At 46.8% G+C, this 16,554-nt stretch overlaps 1 protein-coding gene across 4 annotated transcripts in view; it reads left to right on the top strand.

The window, feature by feature from the left end:
* Ankrd44 (ankyrin repeat domain 44) overlaps positions 1–16,554 on the top strand; it is a 211,123-nt gene that overhangs the window by 119,424 nt on the left and 75,145 nt on the right. For all 4 annotated transcript variants that reach the window (XM_041668373.1, XM_041668371.1, XM_041668370.1 and 1 more), the window contains exons 5-9: positions 4,564–4,764; positions 5,113–5,200; positions 8,418–8,560; positions 9,337–9,549; positions 16,024–16,102. In XM_041668373.1, coding sequence (XP_041524307.1) covers positions 4,564–4,764; positions 5,113–5,200; positions 8,418–8,560; positions 9,337–9,549; positions 16,024–16,102 — 724 coding nt within the window. The remainder of the gene's footprint in view (positions 1–4,563; positions 4,765–5,112; positions 5,201–8,417; positions 8,561–9,336; positions 9,550–16,023; positions 16,103–16,554) is intronic.

Below are 16,554 nucleotides of genomic sequence, written 5' to 3'. Positions count from 1 at the left end.
AGAAAACAGATCTGCACAATGCCAGAGCGGGATTGGGGGAGCGAGCGAGCAAGCTTGCTGGAGCCTGGCACCTCACCTCTGGGAGATGTCAGCTGATGTAGTCCTTAAAGGATAAGCAGGGCCCAGCAGGCCAGGAGAAGGAGAAGGGAAGGCAATGCAGAGGATCCGCATGTGAGAGGAGATGAGGCAGGGGCATGCACCCGAGTCAGGTGGAGCCTCCTGGAGCAGAGGGAGTAATGCAGAGTTGGTCAGATCCCTGGGCTGCCAGAGAAACTAACATCCAGCGAGCAGTTGGCAGCAGACTGTTCCTCAGAGAGACCAGCGTGCCTGCAGGGTGAAGAGGGTTCTGTGTGCGGGAGTTCAGGTGGGCTGGCTGACAAGAGGCCAAGAGAAATAGGGGAAGGGCTGAGGTGAGGCGGGGGGAGGAACCCGTCATTTCTGAGATAGTTCGAGGCAAACTTGACAGGATTTTGGCACCGTAGGAGAACGAGGTGGGGGAAAAGCTGGCGGGTGAACGGTGAGTGATGCCCTTGGCTGAGCAGATGCAGGTGGGGTGGGATGTGTGTGTGGCGGGCAGAGCTGGAGTCCTGAAAGCCAGCTTGTTCTTTTCAGGATACGTCTGGGGAAATACTTCCCCTGGAATGTAAGCTCCACAGGGGCAGGAAGCTTCTTTACTTACCTATTTTCTTCTGTGATGGATCTCAAATCTAAAATGTTCTAGAAATAGATTGAAGGTGGTGCTCAAACACTCATTTGTTGTCGCATGCCGAAACACGTGACGATAGCAAATGCATTATCGTTATTTCTATAAGCCTGGACCTCAGGGATAATGAGGAGGATTGTGGAAAACATGGAAAATGGATCCGCTGGTTCATGGAGAGGCTAATGCCGAGAAAGGGAAGGCCATTTGGGGAGCAGGGCTGGGAGGGGACCCAGCGAATATCAGCCTGGCCAGAGAGGACACAGGAGTCTCCTCTCAAAGGCACTGAGCATTGCAAGAGTAGATTTGTACAGTGGAGCTGCCCCTCCAGCTCTGGAGGAGGTGGTGTTCTCCAGGGACGCTGAGGAGCAAGGCGGTGAGCCTGCTCATGGAGCGGCATTATGCCTGCCCTGCTGTTTCTCTTTGGCGAATTCCAGAATATACTCAGTATGTGACAGCTTAGGGCTTGCTGTCTTCCTTGTCGTTCTGGGTGTATGGAGTTGTTTTAAAGGGGGTTGGCTGTATTCTCTTTCCTAATAGCCAACATGGAAGTAGGGGCATAAAGAATCCTGGATACCTCGTTCCGGTACCAGAGGCTTGTTTGATAGCTCCGTGTTCCATTTCCATACCTGGGAGAAGCAGGCACAGTGCCTGGTCGAGGCAGGACACTGGCCTTGGGAGATCAGCATCTTCAATGGGGAGTCCTCCATAGGCTAAATTTTAATATGACTTAATCCTTAGTAAATTTATTGTCTTTTGAAATATATGTATACATAGAGTCTTTTGTCCCTTACCTAGAATGAAGTATCTTTAGTTAAACGAATTTAGACACTGTCTCTATATCATGTGCTGTGTGTGTTGATGGGGTTACAAAGGAAATATCATTTGTGGTCCCCAGCTTTAGGGGAGAGAGGGACGCACTATGTCTGGTTTTAGTATCCTGTGACCTTGTGAAGTAATCACCCCTGCAAAAGCTTCGATCTCCAAACACCCTTTCGCCATCTAGCCCCCAGGCACTGTTACCATGTGTCTCCATGTGTTTGAGCCCAGTCTGACCAATGATGGGCTGTTCAGTTCTTAAACTTCTGTGTCTATGAAAAGCACTTGGTCCTTCCTCAACCAACTAGCAAGGTTTTCTGGGTAAAGAGAAAAAAAATGCCTGAGGATGACTCTTTCTGGGCTTGGGAGTGGAGGAAATGTAAACTCACGAAAGACAATGACTTTATGGTGTCCGCCACAGCGGCAGAGTTTCTAGTAAAAGCTGGAATCTCTGACTCTGTCAGTAGAGTTGGCTTGGCCTCATCCTGGTGCCACGGAAATCCTAAATTCAGGCTCATTTTTCCTTTTGAATTTGGCCCTCTTGCTATTCTTTTTTGCCTCCCCTTACTAATTGTTGGGGGGAGGGGAGTGGGCCTAAGAGGAAATGACCGGGGGCATTTGGTTCGGTTTTTAGTACTGTTAGCGTTTGCTAATGAGGATGCAAGTTTCAGTATGAAGTAACACATGCACCCGTTCCTCAGACTGAGATGGCTCATGAGTGTGTAATAAAAACAAGTTCTTCACTGACAAACTTCTAACCTCTGTAGCAGCCCCAATGTCATGGCCTGGCATATCTGGGTATCCCAGGAGCAAAACAATTCAAAACCAAAGAACATAGTCTGTGTCTGCTCCCTAATGCGCCAGTGGCCACCCTTTTTTAAAAAAAATTATTTATTTATTGCTAGCTTTTCCCAAGAAATGAAGAGACTTTAACTTAAACATTGGGGAGATACACTTTGTAACAGTGGTCAAACATTGGGGAGATACACTTGGTAACAGTGATACACTTTGTAACAATAGCAGAACACTGCAGAGATACATTTTGTAACAGTGATACACTTTGTAACAATGGCTGAACATTGGGGAGATACATTTTGTAACAGTGTCGGAACCCTGGGGAGATACACTTTGTAACAGTGATACACTTTGTAATAGTGGCGGAACCCTGGGGAGATTCACTTTGTAACAGTGGCCAAGAGAACTAAGCAAGACTTGAGGCTCCCAGAGAGAATATTCTGAAAGCTGCCAATGATTCCATCTGGTTTCTCCTGCCCAGTGTGTTCCTCTTGATTTTTTTGCTTTGTTTTCTGGGCTAGAGAGCCTGCGAAGAACAGAATTAAATGTGTGCAAGCCTGGAGTTGAACACGGAAGAACGCAGCGTGTTTGTCTGCTGAGGCCCGCCTGCCAGCCATGCTGTGGGGTCTTTCAGTGAATGCACAGCATGGCCTCTGAGGTTGGGATGTTTGTGGCCTGAGATGGCCTGGGTATGAATGTGCCTAGCATCTCACAGGTTCTCCTGCTGTGCTGAGCTGAGTGGCCCTAAAGGGGCATTGCTGAGCTTCTCTCTTCCCTCTTCTAGAGACTATGTTTGGGTTAGAAAAGTTAAAATCGTTCACATCTTGTCTTTGGGGTGTTAGATTGAGGACGTTGTGCTTTTCTTTTTTTCTTTCTTTTTATTTTTTTAAGATTTGTTTGTTTATTACATATACGGTGTCCTGCCTGCAGGCCAGAAGAGGGCATCAGATCCCATTATGAATGGTTGCAAGCCACCATGTGGTTGCTAGGGATTGAACTCAGGACCTCTGGAAGTGCAACCAGTGCTCTTAACCTCTGAGTCATCTCTCCAGCCTGTGTTTTTCTAACTGTTATCATTCTGAGAATTTAGTGTGCATTTACTGTGTGCTCCCGCCAGCACCGTGAAAGCTAGCCAGCATGGAGATTGCCAGCCCACTTTGAATACTTCTGTGCTTGTCTTTCCTGACATTCAAAGATGAGGCTTTGTGAATAACACCCCCTAGAATACTCTCCTATTCCCAAGTCTCCAGTGAACACCTATGTACTCGAGTTTAAAGAATAGCTATACACTAATTATAATTATAACAATAGGGAGTGTTTTAGTTTGGTGATGGATGCTTCTAGAAGGATAATCCCACTAACTGAGCAAATTGTCTGAGCAGCAATCTATACGGTGACAGAACATGAAATTGCTGTAATCACTGTGGGATAAAGGCGCTGATGGATTATAGGAATATGGTATAAGCCTTCAGGATTCCCGCATGGCCTCAGGAGCATGCGCCTACAGCACAGCAATGTCTCGGCTGCTATGTTCCAACTCTTGTTGACAGACCTTGCTCATGATCACATCCCTGTGTTTATGCCACCGAAGTTCCCGAGTGGGCAGCGTGTGCAAGGCACCAGCTATGCTCTGCGGAGGATACAGAGATTGGCGAACACCAGAGCCTGATCTCAGGCAGCTTGCAATCCATTGAGTTCGGCGTTGCTTGCACCTGCAGAAAGTATTTCTGATTTTAAACCTCACTTGTCCCCAGTGACTTGAGGAGAGTCTGAGTACGGCGCATATTTGAGAGTAACGTGAGCTTTCAGAAGCCTCGGGAGAAATTGAATAGCTTCATACTCAGGTGTGGCGGCTTGTGCTTTAACTATAGTGCTTGGGAATCGTAGCCCAGAGAGCCACAGCTCAATAAACAAGACAAACAAACAAAAAGAAAAGGAAACAACAGTAAGCTAACAAAAGAACAATGGAATGCCTGTTATATTGAACAATAACTTAATAATTTTATCTCATTTTGTTTTAGTTGCCTCTTACATTTTGCAAAAGTTCCAGATTGTTATGCACTGGAAACGATACTAAAAATTTTTCTTTGAGGCTGGCTGCCATGATGGTCTCGAATTTGGGATGTTTTTTCTCCTGTTTCTGAGAACTGTCCTCTCTTGCTCCAGTTCCTGTGTCCCAAGAAGACCTTAGTCACCGGACCCACTTATCGGGCATTTGCCAGTGACTCCGCCGACTGTTTCTGTTGCAGGAGGCGGTGCAGGTATTGATCAAACATTCGGCCGACGTCAACGCGAGGGACAAGAACTGGCAGACCCCCCTCCACGTGGCGGCAGCCAACAAGGCTGTCAAGTGTGCCGAGGTGATCATCCCACTGCTGAGCAGTGTTAATGTCTCTGACCGAGGCGGGCGCACGGCCCTGCACCACGCAGCTCTGAACGGGCACATGGAGGTGAGTGTTCTCCTTACTGGGAGCTGGGGCACACTACTCAGACCCTGTTAGCCACAGGTGGAGCCGTTGTGATTGCCGAGACTTTACGTGAGTATCAGTGTGATATAGAGGGCTGTCACTTAGGCGGTTCAATCCATCCTCAAATTCGATGAATTTAAAAGTAGAGTCTCATATCAGTCTCCTCTTTGACACGTTTGGCAGGGCCTGCGGGGACGTCATCTTTCTTGTCTGAATCCCTGACTTGCTCTTAGGGTTGATGCTAACTTGGTTTAGACTACACGCAGGCAGCAAGGAGCTCTCGTGGTTGCAGAGGGAACACTTGGTCTCACTGTTTCTTTTATCTTTCAGATGGTCAATTTGCTCCTGGCCAAAGGGGCAAACATCAATGCATTTGACAAGAAGGACCGGCGTGCTATCCACTGGGCAGCGTACATGGGTGAGGAGTCTGTGTTAAAAACAAAGTGCAGGGGTCTCTACTACCTCCGTGGTAGGGCAAGTAGCTGGGTTTGATCCCCAACATATCACACAACAACTAACAGCCTCAGGCAGATGTCCTGAACTACAGACGCCACAGGCCCTTGTTGACCATGTACGCGTCCTTGGAGAAGTCTGACTTAGGGGTTGGATCCCACTTGAATGAAGATTTGGCCCGATTTCCTGGCATCTGTAAAGGGCTCCAGTTGGCTAGTTGCCTTGTCGGAGGCTTATTTATCCCCCAAAGAGAGGGAGGATGAGTCACGGTCTGGACCTCTCGGAAGATCCTCCACTCTAGATTAGAAAGCAACACACTTCGCGTGGATGCTCGCTTGTTATGACATCAAGTCAAGTGTTCAGGAAAGAAAGACCGGTTACCAGCTCCAGGACACCGTGCTCTTTGTCTCTGCGTGTCTAAGTATTTTTGAAAGAAACAACAGGAAGGAAGAAAAGAAAGGAAAGTTTCCTGGCTCCTTTGTAGGTAGATGTGGCGGAGTCCCCTTAGATTGGGCTTCTGCTATGCTGGGCTCAAAGCAGAGGCCCACAGGCCTCTTTAGGCCACTCCCCTCTGCTGGAGATGAAGAATTAGGGTGTATCTCTGTGTTCGTCCTTTTCTTTTTTTAAAACACTATTTGAATCTTAATAATAAAATATATAACATGGACATAAAATATAAATGCATGGAAATGAAACAGATTATTAAGTATACCAGTGTCATAGAACAGCATTTAGTTTTTAATGGCTGTGAGCCAGTATGTGGTCGCTGGGAATTGAACTCAGGGCCTCTGGAAGAGTAGCCAGTGCTCTTAACCACTGAGCCATCTCTCCAGCTCCTTGTCCTTTTCTTTTGATGGGTGTAAAGACCTTGGACAAGGGATAGCCCTCTCAGTTTATTCTCAAGGCAGACAATGAATAATGAAGATCCTTCTGCATGGTTCTGCTTGCAGGAGAGCCTGCAATTAGAAGAGAAAACAGGGTTTTAGCAGATGAGTTGCACACCAGCTGAGACCCATCCAGGGGGTATTGTTTGGGTAAATTCCAGAGGATCCACACAAGGGGACAGAGTAGGGAGCATAGCAATGGTGTCCAGCCGTGTCTGTAAACAACAAGGGCTATGACGTGCTAAGGGGAGACACATCAAAGAGAATACAGAGACACAGCCTCTTCTGGATGTACGTATAGAATATGATAATATGCATGATGTTTCCCGTTGCTGTGGAAACTGCTACACAGTGAAGGGAAATTTGAAAAATAAATACTGAAATATTAGATGGTAACATTTCAGTGGCTGACTTCTTTTTTCAAGCATTTTTGCCTGTTTGAGTCCGTTTGGCAAGCAGACATGTCTTTTATCATTTCAAAAATTGCTGGCTGTGGTGGTGGCCCACGCCTTTAATCCCAGCACTCGGGAGGCAGAGGCAGGCGGATCTCTGTGAGTTCGAGGCCAGCCTGGTCTACAAGAGCTAGTTCCAGGACAGGCTCCAAAGCTACAGAGAGACCCTGTCTTGGAGGAAAAAAAAAACCCAAATCATTTCCAAATTTAACATTATTTGTGTGTGTGTGGGGGGGGGGAGAAGAGTCGATTGGCGTAAGAATAAAGCAAATCCTCACACCTCTACAGATTTCTGGATGAATTCTTAGAATTACAGACCCCAAGAATCCTAAAAGCTTGTAAGAATTAACTCTTTGCATATCAAAAGACCTTGACCAGCTCCTCCTAGCTGTCTAGTGCTGGAGGTACAGGTGTGTGTCACTATGTCTTTCTTAAGGAACACAGACCATTGCGTTGGCTAAAAGCGATCAGACGTCTAGATGAAATGTACACTGAGCTAATCAAGGAATCCGGGGGCTTCAGGCTTACGCTTTGTTGATAAATGGTTATCATATTTTGGTGACTTGAAAAAGGATGTGAACAGGAAAGCGTCAAAGCAGCTGGCAATCCTTAGGAGCTAATGGCATAAAATTTGGGGCAAACAGCTTGAGAGCACCGCCAGCCACTGAAAATATTTTGTTCTATATACAAGCTTTTGTAGATAAGCAATCGACTTTGGATAAAGCAAGCTCATACCCCCCCACCCACACACCTACCCCCCACCCCCTCTCTTACAAAGTTTGGGCCCCCGCAATCGGTATTTGTCTCCCGCCCTTCAGTTAGCTGCAGTGTTCGTGACAATGAACTTACACTCGGAATGATCTTCAATTATAAAATAAAGGCCAAACTCATTTATCATAGTGAATTAGGGAACAGAGTTCAAACACCCACAACAGTTGAGATCAGGAGGGCTTTCTATTGACTGAATAATTTATGGGAGTTATTTTACATGGAAATGTAAGAAATGGCCTTTTTTTTAAAATATTTATTTATTTATTTATTATGTATACAACATTCCTTCCATGCCTGCCTGCATACCAGAAGAGGGCACCAGATCTCATTATAGATGGTTGTTAGCCACCATGTGGTTGCTGGGAATTGAACTCAGGACCTTTGGAAGAGCAGTCAATGCTCTTAACCTCTGAGCCATCTCTCCAGCCCCCAAGAAATGGCCTTTTTATGGGCTAAAACCCAACACAGCAATGGCAGTTTTCCGTAATCTGGGAGTATTCTGATTGTTTTTCTTTATTTAGTTTCTAAACAGAATTGTTTTTTTTTTTTTTTTTTTTTTTGGTTTTTCGAGACAGGGTACAGAATTGTTGCTGTTGGGCTTTTCTGGCGGAGGAGTGGGAATGGTTTTCGTTTTAATACCCCCTTTGTTACCGTTTCTGTTTCTGTTTTGAGGCAGGGCTTGCTAGGCCATCTAGGCTGGCCTGGGATTCACGCTGTCTTTGAACCTGTAACTCGATTCCCTCAGTCTCCCAGCTGCTGGGATTACACACTTAAAAAGGCTGCGCTACTCATGGATCCTCGCTCTCCGGTTCTTCTTGTCATGGCGAACAACCACCACCTTTGCCTCATCCCCTTCAAGCCTTACCGAACCATCCCTTTCTTTCCCGTGGGATGTACAATAATGGCCAGCACAAAGGGGGTATTTAGTAAATGCTCATTGACTATTTTCCATGAGGCGGATTGGATCGGGAAAATACTGGTGGTAAAGGAAGCTTTTAATGATCTTCGGAAGCGCAGCGAGTTGTCAAAGTGCCTTCTAAAGGTTACCCATGTTTTTGCTGCTGTGTTTGTCCAGGTCACCTGGACGTCGTGGCGCTGCTGATAAACCACGGAGCCGAAGTCACCTGCAAGGACAAGAAGGGCTACACCCCTCTGCACGCCGCTGCCTCCAATGGGCAGATCAGCGTGGTTAAACACCTCCTGAACCTGGGGGTGGAGGTAAGCCCCCCACGGCTGCGTTGCTGCTCCCATCTTTCTTCACGTTCTTCTCTCCGGAGCGAAATCCTGTTTGCCTTTTATTCAAGTGGAGGAAAAAACGTATTTCCTTGGGTCCTGTATTCCCCTTTTATGTGGGCTGATAAATTATAATAGGGGCATCGATTAAGCAGCAGGAACTCAGAAACAGACTGTATACACAGAGAGATAGATAAACCTTCGCTCTGCAGGGGGAGCAGCTGGTGGGATGGGCTAACATGGCTAACGCACCTCTGTCCTGCACGAGGTGAGGTGTCAGGCGCCAGAATGAAAACAGAGTTGATTCTAAGCCTGACTCGAGGGCATGGTGTCCACAAGCTATCTCTCCTGTTAACCCCGTCCCCTCTTTTCATTGCCACTGTTCCTGAGCCCACGACTTTGGGGTTTGTTCTTTTCTTTTCTGTCATTTTGAAAGCATCTTTGCCTTCCGTCTTATTTGTCCTTCTCTAGCTGAGAAAACCCACTCCGCGGGCATTTGAGCCTCTAATACCTCATGGGTCATTTTTTTTTTTTTTTTTTTGCCATATTCAACTTTTCCTGTCTCTTCTGGGGTGGGGGTTGGGGAGGGGAGACAGGCACTCTCGGGATACCCGCTGGGGAGCAAGTAAGCTCTGAATAATCACCCCAACGGGTGGGCATTTTCTTTCTCCCGCCAGAGCCGCCGCCATTAAGCCCTTTGTGACCAACGGAGTAAATTGGCTCCGGTGATTTTAACTGCCCCTGTGTTGGATGCTTTGCAGATCGACGAAGTCAACGTCTATGGAAATACAGCCCTGCACATTGCCTGCTACAACGGCCAGGACTCTGTGGTCAACGAGCTCATCGACTACGGTGCTAACGTGAACCAGCCCAACAACGGCGGCTTCACCCCTCTGCACTTCGCGGCAGCATCCACTCACGGCGCTCTGTGCCTGGAGCTGTTGGTAAACAACGGGGCCGACGTGAACATTCAGGTATGGCGGCGCTTGGTCTCCCCGCCTCAAACACCTCTGCGCCGAGCCTCTGAGCGGCAGTAATCGTTGTCTGCTATGCTGTCCTTTTGTGAATTGGAAGCACTTTGAGTCACAGACTTATCCTGGATTGAGATGCTCTGGAAATTGCTAGGTTGCCTCTCTGGTGTGATGGTACCAGCATGTAGGCAGCAAGGCTCCAATCCCCTCTCCTTTCTGGGTTCATGGATGCTCAGGTAAATGTCAGGTCTGAAAGGTGCTAGCCCAGCCCATAGTTTAATACAGACAGCCATGGTTAACTGGTCGGGCAGAGCTGCTGAGAACACAGAGGAACGGCTAACTCATGGTTGTTCCCAAGCCCAGCATGGCTTTCTGATGCTTTCCTCCAGCAAGCTGTAAACAGTGGTTCCAGCGCTGGACCGTTGACCCTGTTGCCGTGGGCAACCCTTCAGCTACTGAGTCGACTAAGGACCGCCTGCTCTTTATTTGACAGTGAGGGAGAGCTTGAAGATGAGCTGTGATCTTGAACCATTACAGGCTCACAATCCAGGAGCTAAGACACACACACAGAGAGTTAGGAGGCCAGAGAGGATGTGGCCAGTGCCAAGAGAACAGAGCAATAAAGCTTTGGGAAGTAGATGAGGCACCTGTTAGCTTCTTTCTTGTTTGAGGATTAAAAAAACACCTTGAGCTTGTTTTTGAGCTGAGAAGATTATAAATTGGGAAGAGCCACAGAAATAATTTGAGAGAGGACATTGCCGACAGAGAATGCTGCGAACAAGGGAGGGAGGAGCCGTGAGCTGGTAATTTATCACCTCACCATAGTGACTGATGGGGGAAGCCTACGCATTTGTGCTTTTAACGTTGTTCGCCATCGGGGTTGTACTGAAACACCCTTGTCCCGTAGTATAATATTCTGAGCAGTGCCCTCCGCCGTCCCCTTACCAATAAGCACCATGTATAGAATGTATAGAATATGTAGCCCTGAAACACCAGAAAGCACCCTTACAGCTAAGAGAGATGCACAAGAGGCTAAACAATCAACATCTCGAGGACTGTGGGCATCCGCAGGTCTTTCCAAGGAAGGAAGATGAGGGACATTAGAAAAAAAGCATTGTCTTTGCAACCCTGCACTTAATAACTCACAGCCCATGAGTTTTTGTGTGGGGCAGAAGTCAGAGCGTGGTAGTCAGGTGGAGCATGAAGCACACAGGTGGTCAACAACCAACATCTCGAGGACGGTGGACATCTGTGGAGCTCTGAAAGGAAGGTGACAGACATTAGATGCAGGCATTGCCTTGGCAACCCTCCACTGAATTGAGTTACAGGCTGCCTGAGGCTCTCCATCCTCTGAAAATGCTCTCAGGGTATCTGATGCCCAGAATTACAGACGGATGTTCCCAACCTGCTCTGAGATATTCTTCTATTGACTTAGGAATCCTTCTTGGGTACCTGAGTTTATATCCGGACACACCCCTATCCTGGTTTAGCATGATCCCATAGCAACCTTCCTGCCCAGGGATACATGATACATAGACCACCAATTCCTGGGGCTCTATGATGCACCATACCCTGTCTCAAAGGAGTAGCAACGCCATTTAGGGAGAAGGCCTTGGGGGTGTGGGTGTTGGGAGATGAGCAAACAAGACCTTAGGAATAGAAGAAAAGATGAACGTGATGGTCAAGACGGTTTATCCATTCTGCTTAGTTCAAGAACAAGGTTGGATTCCCCCCTGCAAAAGCATTAGTGTTTGTCAGAAAGTAATCTTAATTCTTACTAGCTTTCCTTTATGGCTCAGGACTCAACCATACTTAAAAGAGTTCCTTGTTTAATGAAGTGAATTCTCAAAGCTTTCAAAGCCTTAAATCTGATGGGGAAACATACCCAGGAATTGGGCAGGGGGGCTAGGAATGAAGAAAAGTATTTTTCCCCATAAAGGCAAAGCCTTGAACAAATAGGACTGAGGACAATCTCCCGCGTACGTAGGCGATGCCACCCTTGTCCCAGGTTCCAGGGACGGTAGCAACAGTCAGGTGCCAGGGTGAAGATTTTCAGGCAGACCATGAAGGGTAACAGAGTCCTGGTTTCAGCTTGATTGAGTTCTAAATTTTAAAGACTAATGAAAGAGCATTGCCCTTTGGATGTCATTAGTCTTCAGTGTTTTTTATTTATTTTTTGAAACAATGAGCACCCTTTACATCCATACTGTGTAAGCAAAGCTGCCCCAATGGCAATCGTGAGACTCAGGACAGCTGGTGATTGCCTGATCTTATTAGTAGGTGGACAAGGGCCAAAGTCCCCCCAGGTAGATCTGAAACAAGCATCGTCTGCCCCAAACAGCCCATCTTTGCCTTTTACTGTCTGGGGTCCTCTCTCCTTATTTGTCCCTTTACTAGAGACCCAGATGCTCCCAAGGAACAGAACGTGGTTACCATCTTCCACGCAGGGCTAGCTTTGCCATCCCCACACTAGAGACTGCCTGCCTCCGCCTTGGCTCACAGCCGCAATCCATACAGCCTCTCAGTGAGTGGTCCTTGGCAGAGCCATTAACCTCCTTTCCAAGGTGTGGGAAGGCTCTTACTTCAATATTGACCAAGGTATTTCCTAAACACTGGAGTATTTATAGCTTCATATACATTTAATTAAATCATAATTACTTGTGTTTTTGTAGTAAACTTAAGAGCAAATGCTGGAGCCAAGCCTCTATTTTTTTTTCTCAATATTTTCTGATTCCGGCTAAAATCATATTATGTGATTCCTATTATCTTCCCTCTCATCTATGGAAGAAAATTTTAACTGTAGTGTGTTTTTTTTTCAACTAGGATGTAGTTACCATGGTGATTAGCTCTTCCTTTGGCATAGGCTTTGTGTAACTCCGTTCCTCTTTTCAAAGGAATACTTGCAGGATATCATAAAGTTCTTTCTGCCAAAACAAAACGAAAACAAAACAACCCACACTCTAAAGCATGGCTCTTACCTTTGTGTGTAAAACTGTGCAAACTGGAGATGAAGCCCTTGCTCTGTTCAGATTCAATAGGTGTGAGCTAGTTCACAGAATTCGTATAACCAATCAGCACCCTGGGTATGGGTGGATCTGGGTCCTCTGAGAGATACTTATTTAGTGCTTATTCAATTAGAGTTTTAAAAGCAAAGCCATTTTTAAGCATAAATGCTTAGTTTTTTATCTAAAATTGAAAATTCATATGTGACATTTCTTTTTTTTAACCTCAGACTTGAAGAAACATTTCTACTAATATTTAGAAAAATAAGAGCGATACAAGTTTTAAAAATACCCAAGGGCCAGCAAGCTGATTCAACAAGTAGAAGCTTCTGCCACAAAGCCTGTTGACCCGAGTTAGAACTTTGGGTACCACATGGTAGAAGATGAGCACTGGCTCCCTCAAGTTATCCTCTGACCTCCATCTGTGCATGGTAGCCTAGGCATCCCCCCACATACACATTAAATAAATAAATTAAAATGTAATAAAATTGAAAACCCACACTTGAACGAAGATATGGCCACTCCTCACCGTAAGTTCAAACCGACCCTAAGTTTAAAATTACTTTAACCGATTCCTCCCCCATACCGAACACCACAGCTTGGCAACCGTCCACTGCAGCATCTCTGTTGCTTACCTGCATGCTATTGCAATCACACCACACCTTCAGGGTTTCATACTGCATCTTGAAGCCCAGAAAAGAAGCCACATTCAAGCTCCGAGGCATAGTTCCCACTGAATCTGAACAGGCCCACATAATTGAGGTTAGGGATGCTCTCTGGAGCTGTTGGGAATTGGGGAAAAGCTACACACCTGTGCCTCTGAAGATGCCTTTACCCCAGAATCATGATAGGGTCTTTCAGATGTATTTTCATCTCTTAATTAACTGTGCGGGAGTCTGATCTTTGGTACGATAAACACAGTAGATAAGTTCTGAACATTTTCTATGTTCTGTCTTAGCCTGTCATGGCTAAGGACGGTCCATGATCTATTGTTGTCATAAGTAAGGCGTGTACATCCAGCACACACTCACTGTCTACTGACGTGAGATGGAGGGAATGGTGCAGGGTTTCCCCCTTAGTTTTGAGAGTTGCATCAATTCAGGCAGCTCCGGGTCAAACAGGTCCTTGCAAGTTCGCAGATCATTTATCTTTCTAGAAGGCAAGGAGTACACCAAGATGTCCTTTGTCAGCTGATGACAAGGGAGGAGAAGGCATTTTTGAATTATTGCTTCCTTAAGGGTTTTGAAAATGTGTTGTTAGTTTTTTTTTTTTAATTGAAAGAAAAGGAGGCTGTGGTGAGATGGCTTAGCAGGCAAAGGCGCTTGAAGTGCCAGCCTGTGTCCTGCGTTTGTGCACGCCTGTGATCTGCGTTTGTGCATGCCTGTGTCCTGCGTCTGTGCACGCCTGTGTCCTGCGTTTGTGCACGCCTGTGATCTGCGTTTGTGCACGCCTGTGTCCTGCGTTTGTGCACGCCTGTGTCCTGCGTTTGTGCACGCCTGTGTCCTGTGTTTGTGCACGCCTGTGATCTGAGTTTGTGCACGCCTGTGTCCTGTGTTTGTGCATGCCTGTGTCCTGCGTTTGTGCATGCCTGTGATCTGCGTTTGTGCCAGTCTGTGACCTGAGTTTGTGCATGCCTGTGATCTGCGTTTGTGCACGCCTGTGATCTGCGTTTGTGCATACCTGTGACCTGTGTTTGCACACGCCTGTGATTTGCGTTTGTGCATGCCTATGACCTGTGTTTGTGCACGCCTGTTCCTGTGTTTGTGCACGTCTGTGTCCTGTGTTTGTGCACGCCTGTGACCTGTGTTGTGCACTCCTGTTCCTGTGTTTGTGCACGTCTGTGTCCTGTGTTTGTGCACGCCTGTGTCCTGTGTTTGTGCACGCCTGTTCCTGTGTTTGTGCACGCCTGTTCCTGTGTTTGTGCACGCCTGTTCCTGTGTTTGTGCACGTCTGTGTCCTGTGTTTGTGCACGCCTGTTCCTGTGTTTGTGCACGCCTGTTCCTGTGTTTGTGCACGCCTGTTCCTGTGTTTGTGCACGCCTGTTCCTGTGTTTGTGCACGCCTGTTCCTGTGTTTGTGCACGTCTGTGTCCTGTGTTTGTGCACGCCTGTGACCTGTGTTTGTGCACGCCTGTTCCTGTGTTTGTGCACGTCTGTGACCTGTGTTTGTGCACGCCTGTGACCTGTGTTTGTGCACGCCTGTTCCTGTGTTTGTGCACATCTGTGACCTGTGTTTGTGCACGCCTGTTCCTGTGTTTGTGCACGTCTGTGTCCTGTGTTTGTGCACGCCTGTGACCTGTGTTTGTGCACGCCTGTTCCTGTGTTTGTGCACGCCTGTGACCTGTGTTTGTGCACGCCTGTTCCTGTGTTTGTGCACGTCTGTGTCCTGAGTTTGTGCACGCCTGTGTCCTGTGTTTGTGCACGCCTGTGATCTGAGTTTGTGCATACCTGTGATCTGAGTTTGTGCACGCCTGTGTCCTGTGTTTGTGCACGCCTGTGATCTGTGTTTGTGCACGCCTGTGACTTGAGTTTGATCCCTGGAACCCACATGTAGCTGGAAGGAGAGAATGTACTCTGTGAAGCTAGCCTCTGGTTTCCATATGTACACTGTCCTTGTCCCCTCTTCCCTCCATTGAACACACACACGTACACACACACACACACACACACACACACAATAATAGAAATAATAAACATTTTAAAATTTAAGGATAGGATGTTGCACAGTCACTGTGGAGGTCTTATATATTGCATTTTTGTATATATATATTTATTCTTTGTGAATTTCATATATGTATACAGTGTATTTTGATCAGACTTAACTGCTCCCTCCCGAGATCAGATGGCCATCCCCACCATATATACAAGGGTGTGAGACCATTCATGGAAGCAAGGTCAGCCTACCAGGGACCACATCCCTCAATAAGCCAGACTCTTCTTCCGTTAGCAGCCATCAGCGATCAACAGCTCCACAGCTAGGGGTGGGGGCTCATGAGCCCCACCCCCATCCATATTGGACCATGTTGAAACGTGGACTGGGCTGGTCTTGTGGAGGCAATGGTTACCTGCTGAGTTCCTGAGGGCATCAGTTCTGTTACATACACCCAGAAGACAATGTGTCCCAGTCCTCCCAGCCTCTGCCTCTTAGGATCTTCATCTTGTTATTTCAGAATTATCTCTTCTTTGTAATTGTTGAAATTTATTTATTTATTATGTATACAGTGTTCTGCCTGCAGGCCAGAAGAGGGCACCAGATTCCCTTGCAGATAGTGCCATATGGGTGCTGGGAATTGAACTCAGGTCCTCTCCCAATGCTCTTAACTGCTGAGCCATCTCTCCAGCCCATGTTGACCACACTTTTAAAATAAAAAAATTGAAATTGTAATTCCAAGGTCATTGGAAGTGACTTTCAGAATGACATCCTAGGTCGACAATGCTGGCTCATAGCTACTTTGTTTCTCCTTTCTTGTTTTGTAGAGTAAGGACGGCAAAAGCCCCCTGCACATGACGGCTGTCCACGGAAGGTTCACGCGGTCACAGACCCTCATCCAGAATGGTAAGGGGTATTCTTCGATGAGCTTTAACAGTTTGCTCGGATAGACTGAATTGGATTTAACCGGCTATGTGAAAATTGATGCTGTGTTTCCTCCAGTCGCAGGGGGATTGCAAACCGTGTTGTAGTCAATTGGTGAGAACATGGTGTGAGTGGCTGTGGCCAGAGATGATCAGGTTTAAAATACTGCAGTTTTTCCCTTTTTGTGAAGCTCAGCCTCCACAACTTGCACTGGTAACAGCAGGTCTGAGTTATTTTTAGATTGTCGAACCCACTAAGGCTCCCCAAGTTTAAGCTCATTAAATCACCTGGACAAAGGTAGAAAGAAGTGGGGTGACTCGGGGTGTAAGCAGGTAAAGTTTGTGTTGAGACCACAGACTTGGGAGAGAGCTGGGAAAGCCATGTAACACAGTAACACGTAGCACGGTGACATATAATACAGTACCCATATAACA

Source organism: Microtus oregoni, unplaced genomic scaffold (assembly GCF_018167655.1).
Source record: "Microtus oregoni isolate MIOR12 unplaced genomic scaffold, Mior012 000018F_ref0000195, whole genome shotgun sequence".
In the NCBI taxonomy this organism is placed as follows: domain Eukaryota; kingdom Metazoa; phylum Chordata; class Mammalia; order Rodentia; family Cricetidae; genus Microtus; species Microtus oregoni.
This window is presented reverse-complemented; position numbering and strand designations above follow the sequence as displayed.